The following is a 16,378-nucleotide window of genomic DNA, read 5'->3' on the forward strand; positions in this document are numbered from 1 at the left end:
ACCCTGATTCAGAAACCATGTTTTGAGTTTCTACTTTGAACACATCTGCTGATCCAGATGTAAATTGTGCTACTTTTTGAAGTTTCTGCTCAAACATGTTTGTACACCACTGACCTTTAACGCACACAATTGGTCAACATTTTAGAAAGTGATTTTTAAAAAATTTTATATAAAGTGTTTGCCTCAAAACGTATTCCTTGATGTACTGCTGTTTTATTAATTATCTCAAAAACCCCAAAGTTTAATCAATATCTCGTCCACCACCTGGGATTTGAAATAATTAAAATGGACTTGTAGAAAGCTTTTATATAGTTGCATTGAATTGCAACAGTTGGCTTCTTAGTAAATGAAAAAAATGAGCTTGTTAAGTATTCTTGCACCTTTTACACCACCACAGGCTGCAGACAGACATGTTGAGCCGGTACCTGGAATGATTCATTTGAGCTGGGAGTATGGCCATTTTGTGGGTCGGGGAAGCCTTTATTATTTTCCTTTTTTTTGGACTGGCTTGGTTGATTTTGGGAAGATGGTACTGAAAACATTGGCAGCACAAACTCTTGCCCTTAATGTTTTGTCTGCTCCCTTCATTGCCAGTCAACAGGATCTGCTCCCTCATTTTGGTATCTGTACTCCTAGCACATTGAGTGTTGGTCACTCAGTGAATGATGCACCTACTCCTTTCTTTCGTTATGAGTAGCTGCCCACCATCAGCTGTGTGCACTCATGGGTCAGTTTAGCTCAGTTGGCTAGATGGCTGATTAGTGATGCAGAGCAACGCCAACAGATCAGGTCCAATTCCAATATTAGCTGAGGTCAGTAATGAAGTCCCTGCCTTCTCAATCTTGCCCCTTGCCTGAGGTGTGGTGATCCTCTGGTTAAATCACCACCAGTCAGTACTCTCCATCCAAGGGGAGAGTAGTCTTTGGTCATCTGGGACTATGTCGACTTTACCTTCATATAAAAATACAGATAAGGCCAGGAAGTACTGGTGAATTTGCAGCCTAATGCTAACCAGTGCACTTACTACTGCTTTATTTTCCTGTACCTGATGTTCAGGTTGGACGATTTTGTTCCCTTCAGTGTGTCCCACTACAAGGCTGCGATGGTAATGGTGGCTGTCTTCTAAGAATGTCTGATGCATGAAGTTAGAATCATCTCCATCCGCATTTCATGCGGTACAAAAGATTGCAGTTCCAGTAGTGAGGACCAGCAGTTAATCATTAATCAAAGCGCAGTGTTCTCCTGCCTGTAAATAAGTGCCTTTTGGAAGCAAATTAATCATTCATGCAAATTCTTTGTTTGTACAAATGAGTTCTTCAAAATGCCAGGAATATTAAGCAAAGACATCTGTTTATTTTTAAATGAACCTTGTCTGAAATATGTTTATCTGCCATCCTGCAGCTATCATGTGTCCTGTGAGCTAGAGGCAGCTCCTGATATTAGTCCCACATCACCGAAACCCAGAAAAAGTGTGGTGAAACGCCTGAGCCTGTAAGTATCATAAGCAGAGGAGGTATCTCATCTGGTTGCTTTCTTTGTAATAAGTACCAATAGACAGACATGATGTGCATCAGTTCCACCATGAATGCACATTTTAATTTGTGGCCAATTGTTTTACTGGAGTGTGAAGATTCGGTGGTTGATAAAATTGAGTCGGTTGAGACTACGTGATAACCACTGGGGTTGTTCTCACCTCGAGCCTATATCTGTTGTTGACTAATTGATAGAGGTTGATTGCTAATGACTAATCAATGACTCAATTATCATTTGACTGGATCAGATAGTCTTGTCCAGCAGTTCCTATGCATCAACTGATAGCTAGTGTATAAATGGCTAGACCTTTTCAAATTTGCACTGAGAAGAGGAGGAATCTCAAAAATGGATTAAAATGAAAGGGCTTTGAGCATAGTTGTGTGCCTACATAATAAAAACTGAATGGAGTTGATTATTTGAATGCAAATCCAATCTACATTCCATTTTCTCAAGTTTACTCTGTTATCATGTGGATCAGCGAACAGCAAAACAAATCTATCTATAACTCTATCACTGGTGATTCATGTTTGAAGATCAAATGTACAAATTAACATGCAAGTGTGTGTGCATCAAGACTACAAAGTCATTTTGTTTTCAGATTTTTCTTGTAGCAGTAAAGCACCATCTTTCATTTATTTCCACATGGACAAGGACAAAACAATGTGGGGGTTCAGAGGGTACTGCTGTATTGTACCTTGCAGTAGTCTGTGTTGCAAATTGTGATTGTTTTGGTCATATAGAATATTGAACTCGAGGCAGAGAAACACTTATTCATTGCCTGGTATATCATCTTTCTATATAACTGGGTTGGCTTTAGTTGCATATTATAAGTTCATAAGATATAGGAGCAGAATTAGACTCTTTGGCCCATTTGAGTCTGCTCCCCCATTCAATCACCCTTCAACCCATTGCCAATTAGAAATCTGTAACTCCTCAAATTTACTCTGTCCCAGCATTCACTGCACTTTGGGGTAGTGAATTCCACAGATTCACAACCCTTTGTGAGAAGTAGTTTCTCCTCAACTCTCTTTTAAATTTGCTACCTCTTATCCCAAGACTATGACCTCTCATCCCAGAATGCCCCACGAGAGGGAGCATCTCTTCCACGTCTACTTTATCCAAACCTTTTATCATCTTGGATACCTCTTGATCTCCCCTCATTCTTCTAAATTCCAGAGAGTATAGGCCTAAACTGTTTAATCTCTCTCCATTCGACAAGCCCCTCATCTCTGCAATCAATCTGGTGAACCACCTCTGAACTGCCTCCAATGCCACTACATCTTTTCCCCAATAAGGAGACCAAAACAGTGCACAATACTCCAGGTGCAGTCTCTCCAATGCCTTGTATAGTTGCAACAGCGCTTCCTTATCTTTATTCTATTCCTTTAGCTATAAATGGCAACATTCCATTCGCTTTCTTTATTATCTGCTGTACCTGCATGCTAGTTTTCTGTGACTCATGAACAGGGACACCCCAGATCCTTCTGCACCAGAGCACCCCGAAGTGTCTCCCCATTTAGGTAATAAGTCGCCTTCCTGTTTTTCTGACCAAAATGCATGACCTCACACTTGTGCACATTCAACTCCATGTGCCACATTTTAGCCCACTCCCCTAACCTATCTATAGCCATTTAAGGTTCTTACTTCCTCATTGCAACTTACTGTCCCACCTATTTTTGTGTCATCTTCAAATTTGGCTATAGAGCCTTCGATGCCTGTATTATGTCAGTTACTGTAGCTTAGTTGTTGTCACGCTCCAAGAACCACAATGAATACTCTATTTGATGTCACAGGTTGTAAACTGTCTGTTCTTGCTTCCCCTGTAACATTTAATGCCTAATATGTCAACACCAGGGACCTTTAGTGCTAAATCATTTTTGTTTGCATCCAGCCATCCGTGCCACACAACTGCTTTGCTATTTATGCTTATTTCCATGGACCAAGCTGCAGGGAATGAAAAATTGGAGCAGCCAGTGGGCATAATCAGTTATTCCCACTGTTGCAGATCCTTGAAGCAAATCATTGGCTAATGCTGTAAGTGCCTGTTCAGAAGTTCTGAACTATTTTTGGCTGTTGCTTTCTGTAACTAATGACATACTGAACATGGCCCACTGCATTTGCCAACAGTTTTGTGCAACAGCATTAACTGTCAGATGTTTTGCCTATTTGGTCCTATCATGCCAGAACATTGCCATAACTGTTGTGGTTGAGCTTTTCACAATATTGCATTTGAAACCTTTTGGGAACGGATCTCATTTTTGTTCAGCTTCATCTGGCTCTAGTTAGAACATGCTATTTATAGTGACAATTTTATTTCTCGGATTGTCTAATGGCAGATGGCATTGATTCCTATTAAAATTAATCGCAGTTACGTAGCCTATTTGTTAGCCTTAACTCATCCAAGTCAGAAAACTAAATTCAAATTTCACTCAAAAGATTTACGCATATAATCTAGGCTGATTTTTCTCAGTGCAATGCTCGACGAGGTGCTGCTTTGTCGGAACTGCAGTTTCAGATGAGACTTTTACACAGGAGGTCCCCATCTACTCTCTCTCAAATGTGAAGGATCTAATGGTGCTGAGGATTTTTCATCAACGTATATCCTTCTTCCAACATAAATTACATTTAATTGCTGTTCTTGGGATCCTGTACACTGTCATGTTTTCTACAGTGTGACAGTGGCTGTACAGTCTAATTGCTTATTTGACATTAGTTCGCAGATGAGAGAGAGCCTCTTAAAGCTTGACTACATCCGACTGTTTAGCTCCTGCACTTCAACTGTGACTCCCATCATGCTGATCCACTGCTAATTCGGGTTGAACTCAGGTCCACAATACCACAGAACCCAGTTTCGGCTTATTCTAGGCATTAAACTATAGGATCAGCTACGATGAAGCAATTAACCACTTGAGCCTGAGTTCTGCTGTTTAGTAAGGTCATTTCTGATTTGTGGTCAAACTCTTTTCTCCCCCACCCCCCTCACCTTTGGCATATAAACCTTAATTTATCAATCTCAGATTTAGAATTAACAGTTGATCCAGCATCAACTCTCATTTTGAGATGAATGGGGTCAAAGGTTATGGGGGGAAAGTAGGATTAGGTTGAGTTTGACGATCAGCCATGATTGTGGTGAATGGCAGAGCAGGCACGAAGGGCCAAATGGCCTCTTCCTGCTCCTATCTTCTATGTTTCTGTTTGAATGAGATTTCCAAATTTTGTCATCCTTTCCCTATGGAAGTGTTTCCTAATTTCACTCCTGACAGATTTGACTCTAATTTTTAGGCAGTCTGAACTTCAGCCAACAAAAATACTACTTTTGTCTACCTATCAGTTCCCCTTAATATCTTAAACTTTGATCAAATCATTTGATTGTCTAAATACCAGGAAATATAGCCCTGTTTTTTATAATATTTGCAAATATGAGGACACCAGGCATCATATTAAGGCTCATTTTGAGTTAGTCGCTTATGGTACAGAAGGAGACCATTTGGCTTGAGTCTGTTCCAAGTTTTATGTTTCCACATTTTGTGTATCACTACAACCCTCACCAACATCACATGTAGTGTGCCTCCACTACCACTGAAGTCCTCATTCATGCTTTTGTCACTTTTTCAGATGCCCTAACCCCTTGTACTATGTTATCCCTGAACTTTATCTCATTCAAAATCTGTTGCTTGTTTTCTGATTCCCTTTGAATCATACCCTCATCAACCTCCATTGATTCCCTATCCTACTTCCTGGAATCCTTCTGTGCCTTTGCCCATACCTAACTCTGTAATTTTCTCCAGCCCTAGGGGGCCTGTACAGAGATTCTGCTGATTTGATTCTGATCATCTTTGAATTCCATCCTCCCCTCCACATGACAATTGGCAAAAGACTCCTCGGCATGTTAGATCCTTCATCCTAAATTGTTCCATGTGTGCCCACCATGAGCCTTCGGGAATCTTATCTGCCATCTGCTCGACTACAATGAAGTGCTTTGAAACATTTAATCATCATAAAGATGGGACGTAAATGCAAGTTCCTGTGTACATCCTTGTAAAGTTTTTTTTTGAGTGCGGTTTCCTATCAAATAAGTGTTTTGCCCTTAATTTTTCTGAAAGCTGAATTTTATTAAGTACACCGGGAAATTTTGTGCACTAAATATTTAATACCAGATTTTCACATTTATAAGGGATTAATGGCAGGGTTGGAATAATACACTGAAATGTCTAGGCTCCCGTGTCATCTGAACACCCAAAAGAAAAAGCCTCATGGATTTTTCCAGCAAAAGGGGGAAGATCTCCGCAGGAAGCAATTACTGCCCAGGGTCTTCAGGGAGCAATTCTCCTACCTCCACCTCGGTGCGGAATTAATTATGCATCAGATCCACCCTGCAAACTCGTCTCTTCCCCCACCCGTAACCAGACCTTCTGCAAAAAATCACTAGCTTTTTGGGGTCTGAGGATATTTAGCAGTAATTATTGAGATTGTCATTTCAAATAAAAACTCATTAAACAAATAAGCTTTTCAAGAGTTTTTGCAGAGACTAATAGTATGTAGTTCACTAATTTGCATATGGATAACATTGCAATCTTGCAGAACCTATGGAGAACGTAGGGTGACGGGCAATTCCTGGGTATTCTCCACTGCAAATTGTCGGCTTCAGTGGCTGGATTCTGTCTTGCTGTCCATACAAAATCTATTGTTTAAATATGACATAACAAGCCCTTTGCTGTACGTTGCATATAAGACAACCCTATTTTCTGGCTTCAAAAAGTCATGGTTTTTTTTCATAGTGCTTGTACTTTCAGTCCTGTCATGCTATGCTTGTATTAGTGGCCTCAATGTTTCACCTAACAAATGCATTTTTTTCCTCCGATACATATAATGCTGCACAAGAAATCAGACAGGCAATATGGACTGTATTGTGAAGATTTATGCGGGTTTATGATGTAGTAGACCCCATGTAGTTAACGACAAAGGCGACTGCTGAGGTCACACTGTTCACTTTTGCCTTCACTGTACAAGTCGACCCTGTTTGGAAGAATTTTTCCAGGTTTCAAAGGACAACTAAGGCCAGAATTCTCTGATGTATGCCCTGCCAACAGTGCTGAGGCAGCAGCGACCACTGCAACATGCCACTCTTGTTTTTATTTCAATAAGTTGCATAATCAACTATGGGTGGGATAGAGTATGTACCACTACTTCAAGATTTGTCCATGTATCGGGCCATTGTTGGGTAACCAAGTGCCACTTTAATCAACTGTAAAGTAAACACTTTCTGTAGAATGCAATGACTTTTAATAGTCTTTTAGTATTTTTGCTGACCAATCCCTTTCCCTCATGCAGCCTATTTCTAGGGGCAGATGTTAACGCGAACAGCACTCCGACTAAGAGCTCTGACCAGCCTAAATCCCCCGAGAGTGGGAGTTCAGCAGAGAGCATCGACTCGGTCAGCGTTTCATCAGATTCCAGCAGTTCGGAAATCGAAGAGCCCTGCACTTCGCACACTTACGCTCAAGAAGGACCCCAGAAAAAGGTGACAGAGGCATTTGTCACAAAACATATTGTGGAAGTTCAAAGCAAGTCCTGTCACCCCCATACCCACCACTGTACTTTGACCGTCAATGGGCTACAAGGGTGCTCACCAACACCTAACCTGATCACTGGTACTGCCTGCCCAAATGCATTGTGCCTTTCTTCAAGGCCACTTAATATCTGATTGGAGTGACACACCTCTTGGAAACAAGCTATCGTCCTTAATTTGAATGTATTAAAGGCGACAGCCCCATAATTGGCTTCTGCCTGCAATATGCAACCCCAGATTACACCACTGGTCAAAGTGGGGGGGTGGCCTCATGTTTTCAGATCTGCAGGTGAGACTTCTGTCTCAACAAAATTCAACCCATGTTGCTTACAAAGCCATCAGATGCCAGAAAATTTATAACTATAGGGTTCATGGTGGGAGATATAGGAAGGATATCAGAGGTAGGTTCTTTATGCAGAGAGTGGTTGGGGTGTGGAATGGACTGCCTGCAGTGATAGTGGAGTCAGACACTTTAGGAACATTTAAGCGGTTATTGGATAGGCACATGGAGCACACCAAGATGATAGGGAGTGGGATAGCTTGATCTTGGTTTCAGATAAAGGTCGGCACAACATCGTGGGCCGAAGGGCCTGTTCTGTGCTGTACTGTTCTATGTTCTAATTAACTGCATGGAACGCAAACTGAATTTGTTTATATGAAATACGAGCTTGTTTTGTATAGATTTTATTAAATATTTACAGAGGCAGCTTCACGTGATTGTCACAGTAATAGCCAATATCTTGAATCTTAAATTTGAAACATCTTTGATAGTGCAGGCTGCTTTTTATGGTAAATTCAACACACGGGCTGTTGTGACCATAGCAGCTTCAAGTGTATAGTCCACAAAAACAGCATTTTGGATCAAAATCTAACAAACTACTCCACCAATAGCAACAAAGCAATGCACCTCTGCTTGTTCATTAGAGTCCCTCTTGACTCTCTGCTTTGTTTTTTTTCTACACTTGACCTTTAGTTGTTGTTCAGCATATTCTCCAAAGGCGGGTGTTGTTTCTTGGGAGATTATCAATGACTTGGATCGTTGCTTTTAGTAGAATATGTTGAGGACCTGTTCCTTGGAAATTTCAGTGATTCAGATGTTTTAAACTATCCTCCCTCTTTATAGATTCTCCTCTTTCAGTCCTTTTATTCCATCTCTCCAATAATACTGCATTGCCAATACTCTGCATCTCAAGATCTGCATTAGAGTGATTTGACTCTTAATTTCCTTCTATCTGTGTCTTGTTCTTGTCTCCTTTTCTGGTGCTTTGCCTCACCTGCACAAAGCATCACCACTGGATGTATTTAATTTCAATCAGTGTCAGTGGGTGCTGCAAGTGAGTAACCAGGTGAGGCAGGCAGGTAACATTCCTATGAGTATGGGAGTGTTCAACAGCGTTTAGCGTGTAAACTAAAATCCCAAAGGGATTATTTGACGATTTAAGCATAGCTTAAATATTTGAATGTAATGGCCCACTGTGCACTTATGCATATGTGCTAAATGATAACTGCCAATGTTGGCTTGGTGACTAGTAGACATTAGATGGCATCATTTCATCAGCATTGATGTTTGGCTGGGAAGAATCACAAGGTAAAGATTTCAGTATAACTATCTTGAAATTGTGCATTCCTCGAGGCCAAACTGTTGTGTCCGCAATGGCTCCACTTCTGAGGGAATGGCAGAGAGTTTGTCAAAATAAATGTAACTGGGAAGAAGGACCTATCTGAAATATAATCACTGGCAATTTTTTTTCTAAAATAATTCTGCAGTCATCCGAATCCTTGTCTTCGTCTTCATCCATGCACTCTGTGGACACCACCTCCTCCTCGGGAGTTTCATCCTTGTTCAGCGCTGTGTCATCATCGCCATCATTATCCCACCATACCAAGGTTCACAAGCGTTCTGCCTCAGCCACTTCCTGCAATGCAGCATCGGCACTTCCTGTGTACAACCACCAGAATGAAGATAGCTGTATCATCCGGGTCAGCCTAGAGGATGACAATGGAAATCTGTACAAAAGTATTTTGGTAAGTACGTGGATTGTTTTCTTTATCCATATTCATGTTGTATAAAGGTTGCTCATTTCTGCCAGTATAGACATAAATGCAAGAGGACATTTATTTTTGAGGGGAAAAAACTGGCCTCTGAACCATTTGTTATCACGCAGTCATACTCTAGATGACTTGTGTGACCAGTGCTACTTCACTGTCTACTTTCCATGTCGCCGAAGCGTTTGATGTCTTCTGTTTCCTGAGTGATCTGACCGTTTCAACTTTCTCATAGAATGTTGTAGCACTTCGAGTTTGGAGCCTTTTTTTTTAATGTCCTTACTCATTAACTGTACAGAGCACAACAAAGTGTAGCACTTTTAATATGCTTATTTAAGGGGTGAGCTGTTATTTATTAATTTGTACTATTTCCTCACCCCTTATGCAACAATGCAGTTAAGAGTTACAAATTGGAATCTAAGTCACTTGATTACCACATGACTAACCATGGGCAGCCCTGGTCCTTCTGTTGGCTAATTGACTAATTTTTGCCAGGCATTCCTTGGGGCTTGCATGGAATTTAAAAGGATAGAGAATAGAAGAGAGCAAATCAAAAATGGAGGTGGTGAAAGGGTACAGTTTAAGTACCAATGGTAATTGTTTAATTACACTGCTTTTATCTCGTAACCAATTCTGTATCCATGTTGCCACTGTTCCTTTCATCCCACTGGCTTCAATGTTGCTTATACTCAGCAGTTCTTTATCAAACATATTTTTGAAAATTCATAAGTACTTCACCTATCTTTATACTAATCCTCTAGTCACTCAATCAAATAATTCAGTAAAGTTAGTCGAACAGATTCATGCAGCTGTCATTCGACACATTTTTCCCTGAACAATCAAGATGGCGATTAACTATATCAAACAGATCTGCAATCTCCAGATCTGATTGGAGGAATTTAGCCTATCGTCTCCATTTGGACGGAGACATTTGAGTGTGTACGACCAATTAATTATACATATTGGTTGTGGGTGTACCTTGTGTCTGATATTGCACCTGAGACGAGACTACCATTAGAAGTTGAAACTTTTTAAATTCTGCTGTTGTTCAGGACAGTCTTCCTGACCCAGTTTGGTTAAGATATTGTAGAAATTATTTTTCACTTGATTGCAAATTTTCAGTTTAAAACAATATTTTAATTTGTTGACTTTATTCAATGTAGCATGCTTCATGAATGCTGAAAGGAATTGTTTAATAGATTGGAGTTGCACTTGTAAAGTAATCAGTATTGCCATCAATGTGCAGAGACTGGGTTAGTTAAAATCTACTTCCTTTAAGAAAGATCCACGCAAGTTTAATCATTTTCTACACAAGCATTCGGAATATATCGTGATAGTCTTTCATAATGGGGGACAGCTTTTCTGATGCCAAAGATGTATGCAGAAACTTTTGTATCATAAGGTACCAATCTCACCAAGAATAACAGGAAACATGGAATGTATGAAACGTATGTTTCTCTGTTCTATCTGTCTTCATGATGTGGAGATGCCGGCGTTGGACTGGGGTAAACACAGTAAGAAGTTTAACAACACCAGGTTAAAGTCCAACAGGTTTATTTGGTAGCAAATAAATTTGGTAGGTTATTTGGCTTTTGCTACCAAATAAACCTGTTGGACTTTAACCTGGTGTTGTTAAACTTCTTACTATCTGTCTTCACCAGATTACATTCTGGTGACTATGCTGTGAATGTGATGCCAACTGGCAGAGATCCAGCTTGTGAATTCATAGCATAACATTGCCATGTTTGAAATTGGCACAAGTAAACTCTTTACAATCAGACTGCTCAAATTGATAGCCTGTCATGGGGGTGGAGCTAAGGTACATTCTACATAATGTGGAGCAAACTCAGGAGACCAAGCACATCTTCGCTGGTGACATGCATCCTGACAGGTTAATCAGTGTGGTGTGTGAGATCACTGCAAACAAAGTCTGCACCCCCAGTAACTGGAGTTGTCCTTGGGCAACTGACCATCCCCAAGAGTTCTGCTACCAAATGACAGCATAAAATTCATTCTTATGAACAATAGACCATCCCTTTCTTATGCTGGAGGATATTATCATTAATCAGGTGGCATGTTTGTTGATTTACAGTATCTTGAATGTCTTGCAATTCATCCTAGAATGGCAGGATCTTTAACGTGTCCAAAATATGATTCCACTGAATATGCCCATACAAGATGCAAAAGGTTGTAATTCTCAGATAAATCAACCTCGGTATTGATAATTGCAAATTGATGGGATCTCGTACTATAACATTGTCACTCTTCAGTATATTTACGAAGAGCTTTGTTTCTGAGTGGCTGGAAAAACTGAATTCGTAAACCATGGACTGCAGCTTAAAAGAAGAAAAGCATGCACAGTCTCTGAACTGGGAAAACTCCCCAATTCTCTCAAACAAATACCCAGATCTGCCAGTGCGCTTCATCTCATGGGATTAGCCATTTGCTGGACTGCTCAAACTTGAGCTGGGAGAAATGAGCTCCAGATGTAACAGGACTGAACAAAAACCAAAAGGAGGTTGTTTTTTTTTAAAAAAATAACACTGCAGTACATTTTGGTCACTTCAATATCCTGTTTACCTACACAAGTCCAGTGTTTCAAAATTTGAGGTGAATATTAAGTTTCTCAACTCCATTCAGGGACTAAATGTTGCTTAATGCCGTGATCATTTTTATGAATCACTTTTTATATAAACATGAACTAATATTAGGATATGTTACACCTGAGAATTGAGCTTTTAGCTCTATGAACAATAAATGTCAGAAGTAAGCAAATAGTATAGGGGAAAGGAAATGGAGCATTTAAATTGATTTTGTTTTGGACAAATTTATTTGCTTTAAACTACAAATATAGGTAAGGTTGCTCAGGAATCCTTGTGATGAAACACTGGGCTCTGTTTCTCTCAGATAGTTAAGCATGTTCCCTCACTGCTCACAGCAAATGGATTTCGGTGCATTGAAGGCAAGTTTTTGCAATGCCAGTCCTAGGACATTACAGTTATATAGATGGATATTATTTCTCTGATGTAATTTGTACAGCATTCAATACAATGCCACTATATATATATATATATATCTACTGAGCGAAAACAGTCATTTTTAAGCCCTTTGGAAAGGTCTTGCACTTTTTTCATTATTCCTAAAGAAAAGTAAATATTTTTTCTATTTAGCTGACAAATCAAGATAAGGCACCCGTGGTTATCCAGAGAGCCATGTCCAAGCACAACCTTGAAACGGAGCATGCAGAGGATTATCAGCTCGTACAGGTCATCTCAGAAGATAGAGGTGAGAGATGGGAATTGTATCTCAATTTATGATAAGTCGTCATCTTCTGGCAGCAGATTGGTGTTTTCTTCATATTTCACCAAAAAGCTTGGAAAATCCATATTCCTATTATTGAACATATCCAGTTGCACTCAGCTGGATCCAACTTGGAGAAATAATAATAGTGCTTGAAAAACTCAGCAGGTCTGGCAGCATCTGTAGAGAGAGAAAAACGAGTTAACGTTAAAGTGATACAGACTTGACGTTAACTCTTTTTCTTTCTCCACAGATTCTGTTGAACCTGCTGAGTTTTTCCAGCATTTTCTATTTCAGATTTGCAGCATCTGCAGTATTTTGCTTTCTATCCAACTTGGAGGAATTTGACTTTACATTCCTCAATAAGTAACTATTGTCTGGACCTAATGAAAGCAACTAATATCAACAAATTCTTCCAAAGCGATGTTGTGTTGAAGGATGCACAGCTGGAGTTGGTTGCAAATAGTTAACATTATTCTGGTTTCTTTATTCTAATTCAAGCTGGGTATTCTGGGGGGGAAAAAAGATGCAAGAATCATTATTTTGAAATTGAAAATCTTTTTACCTGCCTTTTCTTGGCCATCTGGCAATGAAACCAGAAAATTGAATGAGGTCTCTGCTAGTTTTCTACTGAGCCAATCAGCACTATCAAAATGCATGTGTAAATAACCTTGTACATTTCCTTTGCTTTTCAGAGTTTGTGATTCCAGACAATGCCAATGTGTTTTATGCTATGAACACTTCTGCGAATTTTGACTTTATTCTGAGAAAGCGGAACTCTAGCAAACAGGTTAAGCTACGAAGCCGGTCATGCTTGACGCTACCCAGAGCAGCCAAAAAAGGAACATCAGCGCACAGACTAAGCAAGGTTACGCTGTAAGGAGTGTCACTTTTCATGCAGCTATACCTGTCGAAGCTTAAACAAAACACCACTCAGTATTGAAAAGCCCTGCAATATATGTGAATAAATCACCTTGACAGTATTCTACTTAAATTATTGGACACCATGGATAGCATTGTCCGAACACTTAACTTGAGTGCAATGCTTGTCTGCTGTTGAAACATTTTGCACATCAGCCCTTTTGAAAGAAGGCTGTCAGATTGGATCCTGTCACCAGAGTCTGCTGGCGAGCTACAGACTTGATGAAGATCATTTGCTTGTCGGAATCAGTGGAAGAGGAAAATGATTTTGTTATATGTGAATTGTGTGACTATTTGCAAATGAGCTGGCCTGGGGTTCCTCCACAATCGCTTTGTAACCAGTGAACCAGCTGCCATCTAGTTAACTGGCCGGATGATGAATACTTCAACGAAAGTATTTGGATTGGCCCTTGAGCTCTTCAGCACACCTTTCCTGCCTTCCCTCTTTATTTTTCCAGCGGTTTAACCACCTTCTGGATTATACAGCATCAACTTGCCTTCAACGAAGGACAACTGCAAGAAATTATGGAATAGTTTATTATTGCCAATGATGTTGCACTTGTTTTGAATTGATGTTCAGCTTTATACTAAATTTATATTGAATTGTTATTTTGTATATATATTTGTAAATGTAAACCTTTTTGGAAAAAAAATCTTTAAAAGCTGCAGAGGGGACCAGATCACCTGAGATATGAATACTTTAATACTTGTTTTTTTGTCCCTCATTTATCTTGTGTTCAATTACTTAGAACTGCCATTATTTCGTGGGCTAGCCTACAATACTAAAAGAATAAGCAATACCCTTTCTGTGTGAAAGTACAGATCTTAGTAGCCAAGAGCGTAAATCAGACACTAATTCATTGACCTCTTCATTTTAATGCAATCACTTCTCAGGTGTAGGACAGCACTCTAACTATGTATGTTCACTCATTAGATTTATCCAAAAAAAAAAATCCCTTTAAAGTAGCAACAAATGCCAAGAATGTCTTAACAGTATTTGGGTCTCTATCAAATTCAGATTTGCACTATGTATAAATTAACCACCAGAAACAGCAAGTGCTGAAGCACTTTAACATTTCTAGCGTCTTCCACACACTCTGTTCGTGTCCTTCCCCCAACATGAATTGATGTGCTTATGAGTTGTGGTGAGGAGGGGCTTTAGGGAGCTCGCCACTTGATTTTGGGAGGTCCATGTATTTTTCTTGCTGCCTCCCATCAATCACTTGGTGCCCTGAAATAGGATTCACTAATCGGGCACAATTACACAAGACCACTCGTCACTAAAAAGGTTCAACATCTGGGCTATGCCAGCAACACTTGGGCACAGGTATTAGAGGAAATCATCTGAGTTATTTGTATATTTTCTTTTCTAAGTGTACACTTTTGTAAATATTTTCCATATTCCTTGTATATTATATAATTTGTTTTAAATAAAATGTTACTAAAATTTCGACACATTCATGCTTCATTCTTTTGAAATGGAAGGCAGGACCTGATATGACCATATATGTTATGATGTGTCTACTTTAGTTGAGAGTTCACCTTAATGTAAACCATGCCATCTGGCATTATGGACAGTCCTATTCTAGAAACCAAGGCCAATGACTGATAACTGCAGTGTTCTCATGTTTTTGCAACAGCTGATCAAATAATATAACAAAGCCATGTGCTCTTCAATGATCCAGTGGTTGATTTGAAAAGCAAAATGGCTAACCTTTTGCATTATTCATGTACAAGTTGTGGCGTGAACATTTTGAGTAACCAGCTTCGGCATTTCCCATTTTTCTAATATCTTGCCCCATCCCATGCTGAAATCTTTCGCTGTTTTGTTGTTGCCTTTGGTATATTCTCAACCTCTCCTTCCCAGCTCCATCTTATCACTGCTAGGTAGTTCAGATTCAAAGTGGGTTGCCATGATTCAAATCTTTAAGGTCTACATAGTTTCTTTTAAGATTAAAGCAATCTTTCCACTAATCCACATGCGTGATCTTTATCCAAATGTTGGAAAGAAAGTGTTTAGAAACTTGCATAATTAGTAAGTGGATAAGTTGATTATGCTGAGTGTTTACTTGGACTTGTGTGGAAGGAGTTTATCTACATACTAGGTAAGATAGCAAGCTCTGCAATCAATATAGACTGAAAGGGAAGACAATACAGCATGTCTTAATTGAAGAATTCTAAGTGGAGGATGCTGTGCTAATCATCCATGTGGAAACTCAGCTAGAAATATGTGTGGGTTGTCTCCCATGTCTATAATCTGTTCTCCATTATTGTAAGCCATACAAAGTGCTGAGAACACCGGGCTAAAACCAACAGCAAGCTCAAGGAAATGATGGTTCTGGGTCAGAATGTTACATCTCAATGATACTAAATAACACCTTGCAGGAAGTTGAGTAAATTCTTCTACGTTGTGTCCATGATAGAAAATCTATCTCGATGTAGAATCTGACCTGCATTGGAAAAACAGTTGCTACCTTTGGCTGACTCAGGAAATGTGCATGAAATAACATCAATCTGACTTGAAACCTGGATGCTGGTTTGAGGCCTGTGTTCTCTGGATCTTGTACATGAGTGAAAAGTGGGCAACTTGCAGTTATCATGAAAGGATCCCAATAACTTTCATCTTTGCTATTTGTGGCAGATTTTGGGCAGCTCATGGAAAGACAAAATGACAAATGCAGAAGGACAAATTTCCCATCAGGCGGTGGTGACTTTGGCTTGGGTACATTTAAAGGATGGAAGACGGTCGGGTGCCCATGCAGGGTATCCAAAATCAGAAAACCAGTAGGACACCCAAAGCAAATCTGAAGTTTGGGGTTTTTTTCACACCTAGGCAACACTAAATGACAGGAAAATGCCAGCATCATCTATGCATCAGTGTGTACCACCATGATGAGCAGTGGCTTGGCAACTGGTGTTAACACCAAAAGCAACCCACATGACATGATCACTTTTTGTATTTGACACTTGTGGCTGAATGTGTCTGCCAAGGTTTGGTCTCTAAGCTAT

General features: G+C 39.7%; 1 protein-coding gene across 3 annotated transcripts in view; it reads left to right on the top strand.

Annotated features, from left to right (window-relative positions):
* Nucleotides 1-14,825, top strand: part of LOC144497189 (ral guanine nucleotide dissociation stimulator-like 1) — a 199,094-nt gene extending 184,269 nt beyond the window's left edge. For all 3 annotated transcript variants that reach the window (XM_078218062.1, XM_078218060.1, XM_078218061.1), the window contains exons 25-29: nucleotides 1,402-1,491; nucleotides 6,865-7,054; nucleotides 8,870-9,127; nucleotides 12,319-12,433; nucleotides 13,144-14,825. In XM_078218062.1, coding sequence (XP_078074188.1) covers nucleotides 1,402-1,491; nucleotides 6,865-7,054; nucleotides 8,870-9,127; nucleotides 12,319-12,433; nucleotides 13,144-13,328 — 838 coding nt within the window. In that variant the 3' untranslated portion in view covers nucleotides 13,329-14,825. The remainder of the gene's footprint in view (nucleotides 1-1,401; nucleotides 1,492-6,864; nucleotides 7,055-8,869; nucleotides 9,128-12,318; nucleotides 12,434-13,143) is intronic.
* Nucleotides 14,826-16,378: the final 1,553 nt, after the last annotated feature.

Source organism: Mustelus asterias, chromosome 8 (assembly GCF_964213995.1).
Source record: "Mustelus asterias chromosome 8, sMusAst1.hap1.1, whole genome shotgun sequence".
Lineage (NCBI taxonomy): Eukaryota > Metazoa > Chordata > Chondrichthyes > Carcharhiniformes > Triakidae > Mustelus > Mustelus asterias.